Here is a 12,316-nt window from a genome sequence, read left to right on the forward strand (position 1 = left end):
TCGTAGATATAAAAATGCCTCCTTCTATTCATATATTGTCCTGGAGAATATTGAAACTGACGATAGTGTCGGCAAAGCCAAACATAAAGTAAGCTAGCTGCATACTCTGTCTACTAATGCTTTGACGACACTAGGTAGGAGTAGTACCCTTCCCTCAGCCATGGGAGCTTTGTTCACCCTTGCTCGCCATCATCCATGCCAAGTGTTGCCGATTGACTTAGGCAGCTTATGAGACAATCCTTTTAAGCACATCATCGAGAGTCTCCTTCTGAAGCCCGATTTCGTGCAGCTTCTTCACCTCGCTGACATCGACCTTACTTTCAAATTCTCCTCCACTGTCCTCCCGGAAATGACTAATGAAGAACTTGACAAATGGGGCCATCGCGTCTTTCTGCTGAATCTTGTCGTTACAATCTTTCAGTCCATCATTCACATCTTGGTATTCTATCTCCCAGTCCTGGTCTGCCGTCCCTGTTGCCTTCTGAACTGCTAGTAGAAGCTCCTTCTGGGTTAGGTGAAATGAAGGGGCATAGAAAGCTTTGTTCTTGTACCTAGACAAGTCCCGTTCAAGGAGGCTCAATACTGCAGCTGTAGCTTGACCAGTCTGTGCAACACTCGTCGTGCTGACCTTTCCAACCGCTCCGGTCCAAATCGTAGCTTTACGGTTCTCAACATCGATGCCCCAAAGACCACTTTTGATCATTTCGGGGAAGGGGCCGACAGCCACTGAGATCCAACTGCTCACGCCGACTTCCTCAATCAGATCGCGGATTTTCTTCTTGTCTTGCAGTAGTTGGTTGTCCTCGATCAGTTTCGATGCAAAGGGGTCTGGACCGAACTCTGCAGGTAGGATATATGGGACACCAGCTTTTGCTGCTGCTCGAACTGCAGACTCTTGCAGACTGACAAGGTGAGGGAGAGGCACCATGAGCACGACAGCATCGTGGCCTTGGAAGGTGCTCGCCAAGAAGGACTCATCCTTCAGATCACCAGATTTGACGATGACCTCAGGTGGAAATGTGCTTGTCGCTTCGATGCGTTGGACAGCAGTAATGGTGTGGATGCCAGATGCGAGAAGAGCCTTAACGGTCGGCTGTCCAACCTGGCCGCTGGAGCCGATAATGGCGATTTTGCGTCCCTGTGCTTTGCCTGACATGGTAGACTGATATAGGTTTGTGTGGGCTTAGACGCTCTCGCTCAAGGACTGCAGCTCGAGGTTTTATTCTCCCCTCCTGAGACACCTCTGCGTGTACGTCATCGACCCACGTCGTGTTCGATATCACGAAGTTGCCGTAGGACAACAGGTCTAAACGGATTAAAGCAGAATGATACAAATCGGAAGCTAGACATAGAGATATGATGACCGAAAATTACCAACAATTCATAAGTCTATGGAGTGATGTTGCGAAGAGACTACCCTAAAGTCTTGAAGTGGAATGATGAGGATTGTTAATGAAAGCGATGAAGGACGACTTTAACTACTTCTATCTCCACCATTTTGACGTGCATAGATGAGTACCGTGCTGTTCCACCTTAATATTCGCTAACAGATGTGCTCATGCCCCGCCTCAAGCCTACCCTGATGCGGGGATGACCATTCGGGTTGATGACAATGCGTTAAGTCCGAACTCATGATATAAAGGCCGATGTTATGAAGCCTGCTTCATAACCTCTAACCAGCTACCAATTCTCCTTGCCTTGAGATCCAAGTTTATCGCCCCCCAAGCCATCGTCTAATACAGCAAATATGTCTCCGACCGACGTTTTTAGCCCAGGCTCCACTGCATTGATCACCGGAGCTGGCTCAGGCATCGGACTGGCCATTGCCAAAACATGTCGCAGCAAGGGCATGCGCACATTGCTCGTTGATAACAACGAGGAAGCTCTGGAGGCTCTGACTAAGACGCACTTCCCCCATGACTCTGACGTCGTTACCTCCAAGGTTGATGTCTCATTGACCTCGGATTGGCAGGCGCTGAAAAAACTCGCTTTGGACAGGTTTGGCAGCATTGAGTTCTTGGTCTTGAACGCTGGCCGAGGTTTAAGGGGTACCTGGGGAGATGAAGATTACTTCAGAGATGTACGTTGAAACTGGGATGGCGCGACAAATGCTAACAAACAAGACCCTCGAAACCAATTTGTTCGGCGTCATTCATGGCATAAACACGTTTCTCTCCGTGGTCCAAGACGCCGCCAAGTCAAAGCCAACGAGCATCGTCATCACTGGTAGCAAGCAGGGTATTACCAACCCACCTGGAAATCCAGCATACAACGCCTCCAAAGCTGCGGTCAAGACTCTTGCTGAACATTTGAGCTGGGATCTGAAGGACGCAAGCACCAGCGTGCATCTGCTTGTGCCCGGATGGACTTACACCGGTCTGGTAAGAGAATGCTTCCAAGTTTAGGGATAGTGACTGACAATGCTTAACAGACGAGAGCAACGCCGGGTGGTGTGAAGCCAGCTGGAGCCTGGACAGCGGAGCAGGTGGCAGATTATCTGTACGAGAAGATGGGGAAGAACGAGTTCTACATCATCTGCCCCGACAACGATGTTACAGAGGAGCAGGACAAGAAGCGTATCACTTGGGCTGCGGGCGATGTCGTTCAGAGACGGCCCCCTCTGTCTCGATGGCGTGAGGAGTGGAAGCAGGAAGCTGAAGAAACCATGGCCAAGATGGATCTCTGAGACCATGGGGCTCAAAGTGGTGACCAATTCGCAAAGATGTAATATTCCTCATTATAGGTGACAGTTGAATGAGCTATTCTAGGCCTAGTTTGAATCAATTGAGTGTTCGATCGATAGTCTGCAGTCTAATATGAGTCTACGATGCGATAACAACCAGCAGATCATCTTGCAATCCTATATCATACGTTAGACAACAATGACTTCATGCAAATGCCAGCGAAGGGTAGCCCCACAACCCATCCTGATGAACGATGCCGCAGAGTGTCGTGAATCAGCCAAAAAGTCAAAAAGTTCGCCAAACACATCCTGACAATCCAACCATCAAAAGGTTCGATACACCAGGGACTCGAACCCTGAGCCTTAGTCTTAGGAGGACTACGCGCTACCATTGCGCCAGCGCACCGGAGCTATTTTTAGAGACGTTTGTGTCGTATTTGCGAATATGTTGGTGTTGTGATTTGAGTTTTAGGTTGCGCCACCACGCCAAACTTTGACCTCAAATTGGAGTCTTCAAGCAATAGGCTACTTGTTACTGATCAGTTTTAGTTATTCTGTAGTCCTAAATCAATTCTCTGTTTATCTGATGTTGAATGTCAAGCGTGCTACGCATGCTGTCAAACTCCACTGTGGACCGAGGGAGAAGTGGCGTGGAGCCTTCAGCCAAAGCATTGATCAAACTGAGAAGGCCAATGAAACAACTGGGATTTACCAATGTGCCAACGCCAGTGTGTCCTCAAGATTGCATTCTCTCAATTGTGGCAGGCAAATCCTCCATCCCCTCCAGAAAAGCACCAAACTCTCCCTTCACCTTGTCCATATCCTCATCAACATCATCAGTCCAACGATGAATGTAGATAGTCTTGATTCCAACATTTTGCGCTCCTCTCAGATCAAATGCGTGAGCCGCAACCAACACAACTTCTTCAGGCTTGAGCTTGACGAGTCGCAACGCCTTGTTGTACGCCTCCGGATCTGGCTTGTACGTCCCCAACAGTTGGCTAGAGAAGAGCATGTTGAAGTTGAGCCCAGCAAAGCGAGTTAGGTCAAGCTGCAGGCGTGTTGTGCCATTGGCGTGAACAAAGACTTCCAGACCAAGGTCTTCTCGGATCGACTGAATTGCATGTCTAACTTCTGGCCAAGCTGGCTGAGAATGCCAGGCAGTAATCAATTGTTCTTTGATTGGCGCATCGAAATGTTGCTTATACTCTGGTGAGTCTTCCAGTACGTTGTCAAGCACGCGAATGAGCGTGTCGTCTATATCTTCGGGCGCAAGCTTTTGGGCAAGGCGCTCTCTGTTGGCGATGAAGTAACGTCGCCGCCATTCAATAGCGAGTTTAGAGGCTTCGGCTTTGGGAATGGCGGGGGGTAGAGCCTGCACGACACTACTGTGCCAATCGAGGCATGTTCCCATGAAGTCAAAGAAGACTGCTTTTATTTTCGTTGGTTGCGACATGATGCTGAAGCTTTTGTAATTATTGCAAGATTGCCAAGGTAAGTGGAAAGAACTTAGCATATAAATATTGGAAGTGCTGCGCTTGATTGCTGGAGATGAGCGCTTATGATATGACGTGATTAGAAATCATGACACGACCTGCTTATTTCGCTCAGGGCCGTACGCCCTTTAGATGATTGGTTGCATCATAAATTGTGGTCTATCGGTCAGCTCAAGATTGACACGATAGCATCAAAGACTTGGAACAGCATCAAAATTGTCAATAAATCGAGCCCTCATTCGACTCGAATCGTGGGTCTATCAATTAACATAGGTCGATATGAGAGAATTGTTCATTTAAATGTTTATCACAAAGATCTTAGCTAGGCCACCATGGTAGAAATAAGGTCATCCACTTGCAAGAACTGGAGGTAGAGATAACTGGTGGTTCTTGATGATAACATCCCATAGCGCCGACAGCTCCCCGCTTGGAAGTTTGTCATCTTCCTTGATCCGTCGAATATCATGAAAGAAATTATCACCATCGGCTCTTAAAGTCCTCGGTATCGTCTCCATGTCAGGGAAGTTGAAGAAGGCCACGATGGACACTTTGACTTCATTCCCACTGATATCAACATCATGAAAAGTCGGGATGAACTCATTGGCCCAGCGGTAGAGCGTTGAGCCACCCATCATGATAGTGCCTTTATGTCCAGGAAAGCGCACTGTTCCATCGAGGTCATAGACCCGAAGTCCTGGCCCGTTTGTGATGAGGGCAGAGAGGAGGTTTCCATCTGGATGAAGGCCAATGCCACCGGGAGCACCAGCATGGGGCGTGTACTTGATAGCACGGTAGCGAACTGTACACCGCTGCATCAATGCAGGGTCAATGCCAACAGCCATACTAGTCGTTACCAAGGCACTGTCGAGCGCAGACTTCAGACAGTGTGCTGACTCTCGGGTTCTGGCTTCATGCAACGCTTGAAGCCCTGTCAGGCCATCTTTCAGATCACCGTCAAATTTGGCAATGTCGGTCTCGGAGTCCAAGAAGGGATGACCAATGCCCTGACTAGCAAACCAGCAGGACTTGCGCCATACCACTCTCTTGTCAGTCCCCTCGTAGGAGAGCGAGTGGTCAAGATCGCTGAGGTACGAGCCAAGGTCTTGCATCGCTTGCTCAATGCGTTGTTCTTCTTGGCCTTCCCAAGGGACTACATATTCTTTGCCCGCCTTGAAGGCAATTTGGATGTCATGGCTTTCTTTTGCTGCATGGACGTCAGTTTTATGAACCTCAGTCAGAAATCTGTGAACCACCTACACATTGCTCCTGTTTGGGATGCAATTGGCTGATCGAGGCTCGCGTGATGGCTAGAGCCGGGTGTCATGGAATCGAGCATAGACATGGTGATGTTGGATGCGATTGAGGGAAGCTGGTATGCCCGCCAGCGTCCAGCAGATAATTGTTTATTTAATCCTGCTAGGCAATGCTCGCTCCAGTCTGGAATCACCCCGCTAAATGTCTTTACCGTCTCCGTCCTAATGCGTGTCTCACTGCATTCGTCTATCCGCTCCATACACTTTCGGCACAACGCCACACCGCGACGATCGTGAAACTAAGCTGAACTGCCGGTTTCCCCGAATCACAAATGTCATTGTACAACTACATACGTGTCTACTTTGTGCACCGCCAACCCCGCGTTCGGTGTTTCTTACTGTGCGGCCTCGGCGATCTCTTTGAGTACCACGTCAATGCTGTCCATCGTCAACGACCGTATGTGTACATCCCTGCTTTTGAAGAGTTCTGCCAGTCTTGGGCAGTATGTTTCTAAGCCCTCTGCTAATTGTGCTCTGGATAATGCCTGCCCATTATCTGGCAATCCGTATTGAAGTAGCCAAACTTGTTTGTCTGGAGGGTCAGTTGTCAGCTTTGAACAGACTGAGATTGTGTATCTCTTGCGCTCACCACTTCTAAGACTCATCTCCCATTCCCATCGATGAATGTCATTTGGGTTTGTAAACCTGTCCCAGTCACCCGGGGCAGCGAGAATAATAATTTGAGACACGGACAAGAATGTGTTGGAAATCCTCTTGGTCACTTCTCCAGCTTCCGTGCTTCTCGTCATCTGGTGTTGGTCAAGCCATATGCGACGGCTCTTCTTTTCGATCATCTCAGCGACCAAACGCGCCATCACTCGACCCCTCTCGTAAAGTTCTGGTGATAGCCATCGGTAGAAAATGATGTAGTCATATGCGTAGGTTCTTTCAACGCCTGCTCGTTTTGTCAGTCGGTAATCTAAGTCGCGGCCGGCAATTGAACTCACTCAGACAACTCTTAGACAAGGGTAAATGAGCCTCCACGGTAACAGCCGGCTTGACACTCAACATTTTCACCTTCTGTTGTCCTTAACCCCAAAATGAGTAGCTTTCAGTGCGTGCATCAACAATTATAAACGCAATTCGATCCCATGAGGATTGAGGCACAAACAGACGCGTGATATTCTTGTCTGTCTTAAGTTTCCAAATTCTCATCCTTCAATGTCTCTTTTCTTATACCGGTGCCCTGCGCAGTAACGTACACAGTACATGCCGGAACCAAGAAACTTCACAGCCGGCATATGCTCCAACTTCAGCAATCTCAAGGTCACAGATCATTGCTTGTTCTGTGACATCATTCCAGTTCCCGTTTTCCCCATCCAATCCAGTAGCGAAATTGGCGAGTACGGGATGCTTATGTCTCAGCTGCACACGATCTTTTACCGTTTCTAGGTTGTTGTCTTACGCTGTACGCCAGCCACTTTCAGGTGGACGGACCAACCCGTGCATTAGTGTTTGCGGAACGCCATACAATGGGTAACGCGTAGTAAACTGAGTTCGCTTCGCTTTGTGGAAGGCGGGTCATGGAAGTTGTGGGATCTGCAAACTGTATCTGAGCGCTTTGCGGTGTAGGGTCTAGATGGAGAAGGTGGACCGAGATGAACCGTCGATCGATCTCGGAGCTTCAGCTTTCGTGGGGCAATGTGATTCAACGATTTGCAGCTTGGCAGAACCAGGACCCAGGTTCAAGACACCATCTTGCTACTGCAGTTCTGAACATCGCATGTATGTAAGAGTTAACAGAACGGGTTATTTTTGTTCACCCAGTCTATCCGGTAACGTAGGGGCGCGGAGTCACTGAGAAATATAGGCATTTGTAGGTGTTTTCATCTCAGCATGCTTCAGGGTAGCATCTCATTCCTGGCCATGATGTTCTCAGACAGCCGATGGTTGTACAGAGTGAGTTGATGATGTGACTGCTACGAATGCTATACGTAGTACCAATTAAACACGCTTATTATAAATCGTAGTGGAAACCAGCTCGAAGGAAGGTTTCTGTGATACTGTGATGAAGGGATTCGTTACGGACGTTTTTCCTTGGACAGTTACGCTGGTCAGCCATATCGGAAGAATTATCTTTCCGGCCAACCATCGTCGAGTCATTTGACTTGAGCCACCTTGATATGTCCAAGTCATGCGGTTTCACCGCCCAGACAATTTGTTGACAAGCTGGGTTCCCCTTCACGGGCAGTGCTCTTCCGATGCCAAGTCGGCTGCTAACCAAGCTCTCAAACTTATTAAATCACCATGACCCACGAAAGCGCAAATCTCGAATTACTTTTCGTATTCCCAAACATACAAGAGTGCGTTGTGCTCTTAATTGTTGTTTCCAGTCAAGTACAACCCTTTCGCAACATTGGGCTTCTCCCTTGCGAAGCAGCTCCAGTCAGCTCAAGGCCGGGATCAGGTCTCGATGGTCAACGCTTCGGCAGTCATTTTGACCGCTTGCACGGTCGGGTCGACAACTGAAACAAGGTTGCGATTGACAAGGACTCGATGTCTCAAATTACGGTACACTCTGTTTTCCTAGACGTCATCAATCTCAATCTTGAGGCCTGGGTAAGCGGTATCTAGTCCCCCATTAATTCACCGTCGCCATTTTTCAGACTCAAATGCTAGACTCTGAAGTGAGCATTCGGCATTTCTCATAAAAACATGTCGGTGACTGCCAGAGTCTCCTCCCTGCAGAAGGGGAAATCAGACAAGGGCTAACAACTGCCAAGGAACCGGCAGCTAAGGCTGGTAAAACAGCAACAGGCACGGTCTAGTCTTATTTATCCCACTCAAGCACTCACTCACTCATTCATCCCGAGTCAAACCCCATCACGGAAAGTGGGCGCATGCTCAATTACCGCATTCGGCCTCCAATCATCAGCTGAAGTCAAGTTCCCATGTCTTGAACGAGGCTTAGGTAATGTTGACGCAGAGACTTACGCGTCAATTGAAGCGATTATTGATCAGAAAATTCACGAATTTCAAGGCTACGCTCCTTTAGAGTTTGCTAGCTCCACGGGATGACGAAGGTGGTCGGGTCAAAATGTGCGCCCACTTCGCGGCTCCGGAGCCGAAATCGATCGGTGCGATGCATCAGATCACGCCTGGAGTGATTGAGTTCGGCAGATGGACATAGACATACCTGATCAACAGGCTCAGTAGCATCTAAACTATAATATTCGTATCAAGATAGTCTATCTCTATTCAAGACAATGCATCATCGATGCCCAATTCACTAAACTAGCAGCATAACTTACAGGCCTCAGAATGCCTCTCAACCACTCCCGTCTTTACCGTTACTTGTTTTCCTCTCCCAACGAAAACGTTAGGCCCGTCGCTGTAGATTTCAGAAGAGCGCCACTGTCTGTCTCCCTTGCTGGGCCTACGCGCCTGACCACGACGACCTGACACGATGTCGCATGCTTTCCCCTCTTTAACCTCCGTGCGTCGTCCAGGGCTAGACTGATTAGGCATCGTCGAATGGTATTTTTCTTTTCATGCTTCCAGGAATGACGCATCGATGTGACGATGCTTCGTTTCGATGATTAGCTTAAAACTGCTGGACCGCCGATATGTCGATCAATTGCTTGGCTGGAACTATCGTGACTTACTTCGTTCACTATCGCCATTGATATCGTCAAGTTGGACACCATGATTATGATACGGCATACTGTTGGCTTAGCTTTATTAGCATCTCTTGGCTATGCTACCGATGTCAACAACACCGACCTCGAGCCATTGCGGTTTACCAAGAATGGCACTTTTCAGATCGCCATCTTCTCCGATATGCATTTTGGACAATGTGAGTTTTTCAATTAATTGGCGAGAATTGTAATTGACTTTCGGTTCTAGATGAATCATCGACAGGTCCTGAGCAAGATCGCAATTCCGTTGCAGTGATCAGCAAAGTCCTTGACTACGACAGACCTGATCTTGTGGTTCTCAACGGCGATCTCATCAATGGAGACTCAACATTTGCTCACAACAGTACGCATTACGTTGACATGATTGTTGAGCCAATCGTCAACCGCAGTTTGACCTGGGCATCTACATATGGCAACCATGACCATAACTACAACATCGCTGGCGATGATATTCTCGAGCGCGAACAAATGTTCCCCGGAGCGCGCACGCAGAAAATGGTGAACAAGAAGTTGTCGGGCACTACGAATTACTATCTGCCTGTTTACCCTTCGGACTGCACCGACACCAGCGATTGCAGTCCCAGTCTCATCTTATGGTTCTTCGACAGTCGCGGCGGTAACTATTATCAGGGATCTTATCAGCCAAACTGGGTTGACCAGAGTGTTGTTGATTGGTTCAATGAAACAAGCATCGAATTGAACGACAAGTATAACAAAACTCTCCCATCGCTAGCATTCGTCCACATTCCAGTAAACGCCACGGTTGCACTCCAAACAGAGATTGGAATCCGAAAGAACTACCAGCCAGGCATCAACGAGGATCCTCCAGTGTTCCAACAAGGAGCCGGATGGTGTGAGAACGCAGATCCCAATGAGACTTGCGATTACGGAGGCCAGGACGTGCCATTTATGGAGGCTTTGGTTTCTGTTCCCGGAGTCATCGGATTATTTTCTGGTCATGATCACGGAAACACGTGGTGTTATCGCTGGGACAAGAAACTCGAAGGAATGACAGTCGAAGGCAACGGTATTCATCTGTGCTACGGACAACATTCTGGATATGGTGGTTACGGCGATTGGATCCGCGGTGCACGAGAGATCGTTGTCACAGAGGATATGTTGGAGAAGGGCGACGTGGAGTCATATATCCGTCTCGAATCTGGCGATGTTGTTGGGCGTGTGACGTTGAACTCTACCTACAACGAGGACTACTACCCTGCTACGCCGAACACCATGACCTATATGTCAGAGGCGTTAAGTGGCAGTAGTAGCGATAGTGAAAGTGCTGCGAAGAGCATTCTGTCAGGGTCTGAACTCATGACGGCTGTTGGGGGATCGTTGATTGCGATTGCTTGGTTATGCTTTTAATCTTCACGGCGTTGTTTAGATGAGTCACGACGATATGGATACCCATGGTCTTTACATACCATAAAATCAATTCTATAAATATGACGTATATCCCAATTTCACATGCTGTGTCATATACTCGTAAAGTTCCCTGAACCTAGCATCCATGTCAGTTTGGCTTTTGTGTAGCCAGAACCATAAACATCGTTTTCGTAGCTGTCGCACTAATCTTTTATGGTCATAAAAGATCAATATGTACAGCTACCTTCTGTTTCGTTCGTCGGCTTAGTATTATATCTTATCGTAGCTTCTTCCATGTATCACTTTTGATGCTCCTCATCGGAACTTTCAGTCTCGATTGACTGCCGCAACATTTCCACATCCTCTTCATCAATAGACTGCCCTCTTGGAACAGACTCCTCATGAGGAGTCTCGTGACTATGCAGTCTCATGTTTACAAACATAAACCAGAGACCCAAATCATACATGATTCGTAAGACGCCACCCACCAAGAAAGCAATCCAGAACTTTCCAGATTCAGCAAGTCCTCCAGTCAGCGAAGGACCAGTAGCCATGGCCAAAGTTCGAAGTGTCGAAGTAATCCCCATTACAGCAGTGCGCTCTTCAGGCTTTACAACAGCCGCGATGAAGGCTGCCCTGGGTGCTTGATCCATGTTGTTTAGACCCATACGAATGAAGAGGAGTATAACTGTGAGAACCAGACCACTGGGTAGAGGGAAGAACAGGACTGAAATTGAAGATGGCAGATGAGTAAATACCATGGTGTTGATGAGGCCCAGGTGACGAGATAGAGGTCCTGCAAAGACCGTTGAGACGGTTGCCAAGACCTGAGCTGATGAGAAGATGTTTCCGAGGGTAGTCTTGGAAGGTGAAAACTTGTGATCGAGAAAGTAAGTCGTGAGAGACTCCGAAACCATGCCATCAGCAAGTGAATCGATGGTCAGGAGAAACCATAACCGGTACATGACAGACCTGGTACCCGACGAAACGCTTGAAAAGCGACTCGCTGGCTCAGGATGATTTGATGTCACGGACTGTCTTCTCCTACGAGCATCTTCCGCTTCATCCATCGACTCGCGCAGAAGTCCTTCAGCTAGTTCGTCTGAAGCTTCTGAAGAGTCATCGTGATGGGCTTCCGTCTTGTTACTCATGACAAACGCAAACAAGACATTCAGTGCACCCATCAGGATGTACACCCAGAAAGTCGCATGGTATGCCCTCACGAGATTCCATCCCTCTCGTTTTGTCATCTTTTCGACGAATCTTCCTGCCAGTGCCGCACCCCCTGCAGCCCCAAGACTCGAACTGGTGATGTACCAAGCCAAGACATCAGCTCTCGTTTTCGGAGTCGTGATGTGAGACAGCATAGACTCTTCGATGGCTCGGAACGGACCAAAGTCGCTTCCGCTCGCGCTGACCACACCAACGACGGCAGCGAACAAGAGAATCCAGAAATTCTCAAAGACTGAGAATATTGCGCCCGAGACAGCCATCAAAAAGCCACCCGCCACCAATACCCTCCGCCGACCGAGCCCATCGGCCATGAGCGTTACAACCAAGCCGAGCACAACATCACCCAACAGCGTCAAACTCATAAACAATCCAATCCTGAAATCAGAGAAACCCAGTTCCGAGAAGAACTGCGCTATCGTAAGCGTGACAGCCTTGAATGCAAACATGCGACATGTCCGTGAGAGAATAAGCAGCCAGGCATCTCTACCAGCAGCATACACAGCAGAGATTCCCGACTCGTGGTACAACCAGCCAGCTTTTTGACCAAGCGAGGATCGTTGCGTTGCCATTGTGAGGGCGATTGAA

General features: G+C 48.4%; 6 protein-coding genes across 6 annotated transcripts; 2 read left to right on the forward strand and 4 right to left on the reverse strand.

Annotated features, from left to right (window-relative positions):
- Positions 1 to 226: 226 nt before the first annotated feature.
- Positions 227 to 1,156, reverse strand: FTJAE_5869 (NAD(P)-binding domain protein; the record flags this gene model as incomplete). The annotated part of the gene is made up of 1 exon (XM_037352422.1): positions 227 to 1,156. One exon carries the CDS (start codon positions 1,154 to 1,156, stop codon positions 227 to 229), a length of 930 nt encoding a protein of 309 aa, XP_037206924.1.
- Positions 1,157 to 1,747: 591 nt separating this feature from the next.
- On the forward strand, positions 1,748 to 2,686 carry FTJAE_5870 (20beta-hydroxysteroid dehydrogenase; the record flags this gene model as incomplete). Its single annotated transcript, XM_037352424.1, has 3 exons — positions 1,748 to 2,080; positions 2,124 to 2,381; positions 2,432 to 2,686. The coding sequence occupies 3 exons, from the start codon at positions 1,748 to 1,750 to the stop codon at positions 2,684 to 2,686; spliced, it is 846 nt and encodes a 281-aa protein (XP_037206925.1).
- A 733-nt stretch (positions 2,687 to 3,419) lies between these two features.
- On the reverse strand, positions 3,420 to 4,139 carry FTJAE_5871 (haloacid dehalogenase type II; the record flags this gene model as incomplete). Its single annotated transcript, XM_037352425.1, has 1 exon — positions 3,420 to 4,139. One exon carries the CDS (start codon positions 4,137 to 4,139, stop codon positions 3,420 to 3,422), a length of 720 nt encoding a protein of 239 aa, XP_037206926.1.
- A 387-nt stretch (positions 4,140 to 4,526) lies between these two features.
- FTJAE_5872 (nadph dehydrogenase 2) lies at positions 4,527 to 5,521 on the reverse strand (the record flags this gene model as incomplete). The annotated part of the gene is made up of 2 exons (XM_037352426.1): positions 4,527 to 5,383; positions 5,437 to 5,521. 2 exons carry the CDS (start codon positions 5,519 to 5,521, stop codon positions 4,527 to 4,529), a joined length of 942 nt encoding a protein of 313 aa, XP_037206927.1.
- A 3,616-nt stretch (positions 5,522 to 9,137) lies between these two features.
- Positions 9,138 to 10,498, forward strand: FTJAE_5873 (DNA repair exonuclease SIA1; the record flags this gene model as incomplete). The annotated part of the gene is made up of 2 exons (XM_037352427.1): positions 9,138 to 9,288; positions 9,339 to 10,498. The coding sequence occupies 2 exons, from the start codon at positions 9,138 to 9,140 to the stop codon at positions 10,496 to 10,498; spliced, it is 1,311 nt and encodes a 436-aa protein (XP_037206928.1).
- Positions 10,499 to 10,797: 299 nt separating this feature from the next.
- Positions 10,798 to 12,300, reverse strand: FTJAE_5874 (multidrug resistance; the record flags this gene model as incomplete). The annotated part of the gene is made up of 1 exon (XM_037352428.1): positions 10,798 to 12,300. One exon carries the CDS (start codon positions 12,298 to 12,300, stop codon positions 10,798 to 10,800), a length of 1,503 nt encoding a protein of 500 aa, XP_037206929.1.
- Positions 12,301 to 12,316: the final 16 nt, after the last annotated feature.

The sequence above is a fragment of the Fusarium tjaetaba genome (assembly GCF_013396195.1).
Source record: "Fusarium tjaetaba strain NRRL 66243 chromosome Unknown NRRL66243_c0000113, whole genome shotgun sequence".
Taxonomy (NCBI): Eukaryota; Fungi; Ascomycota; class Sordariomycetes; order Hypocreales; family Nectriaceae; genus Fusarium; species Fusarium tjaetaba.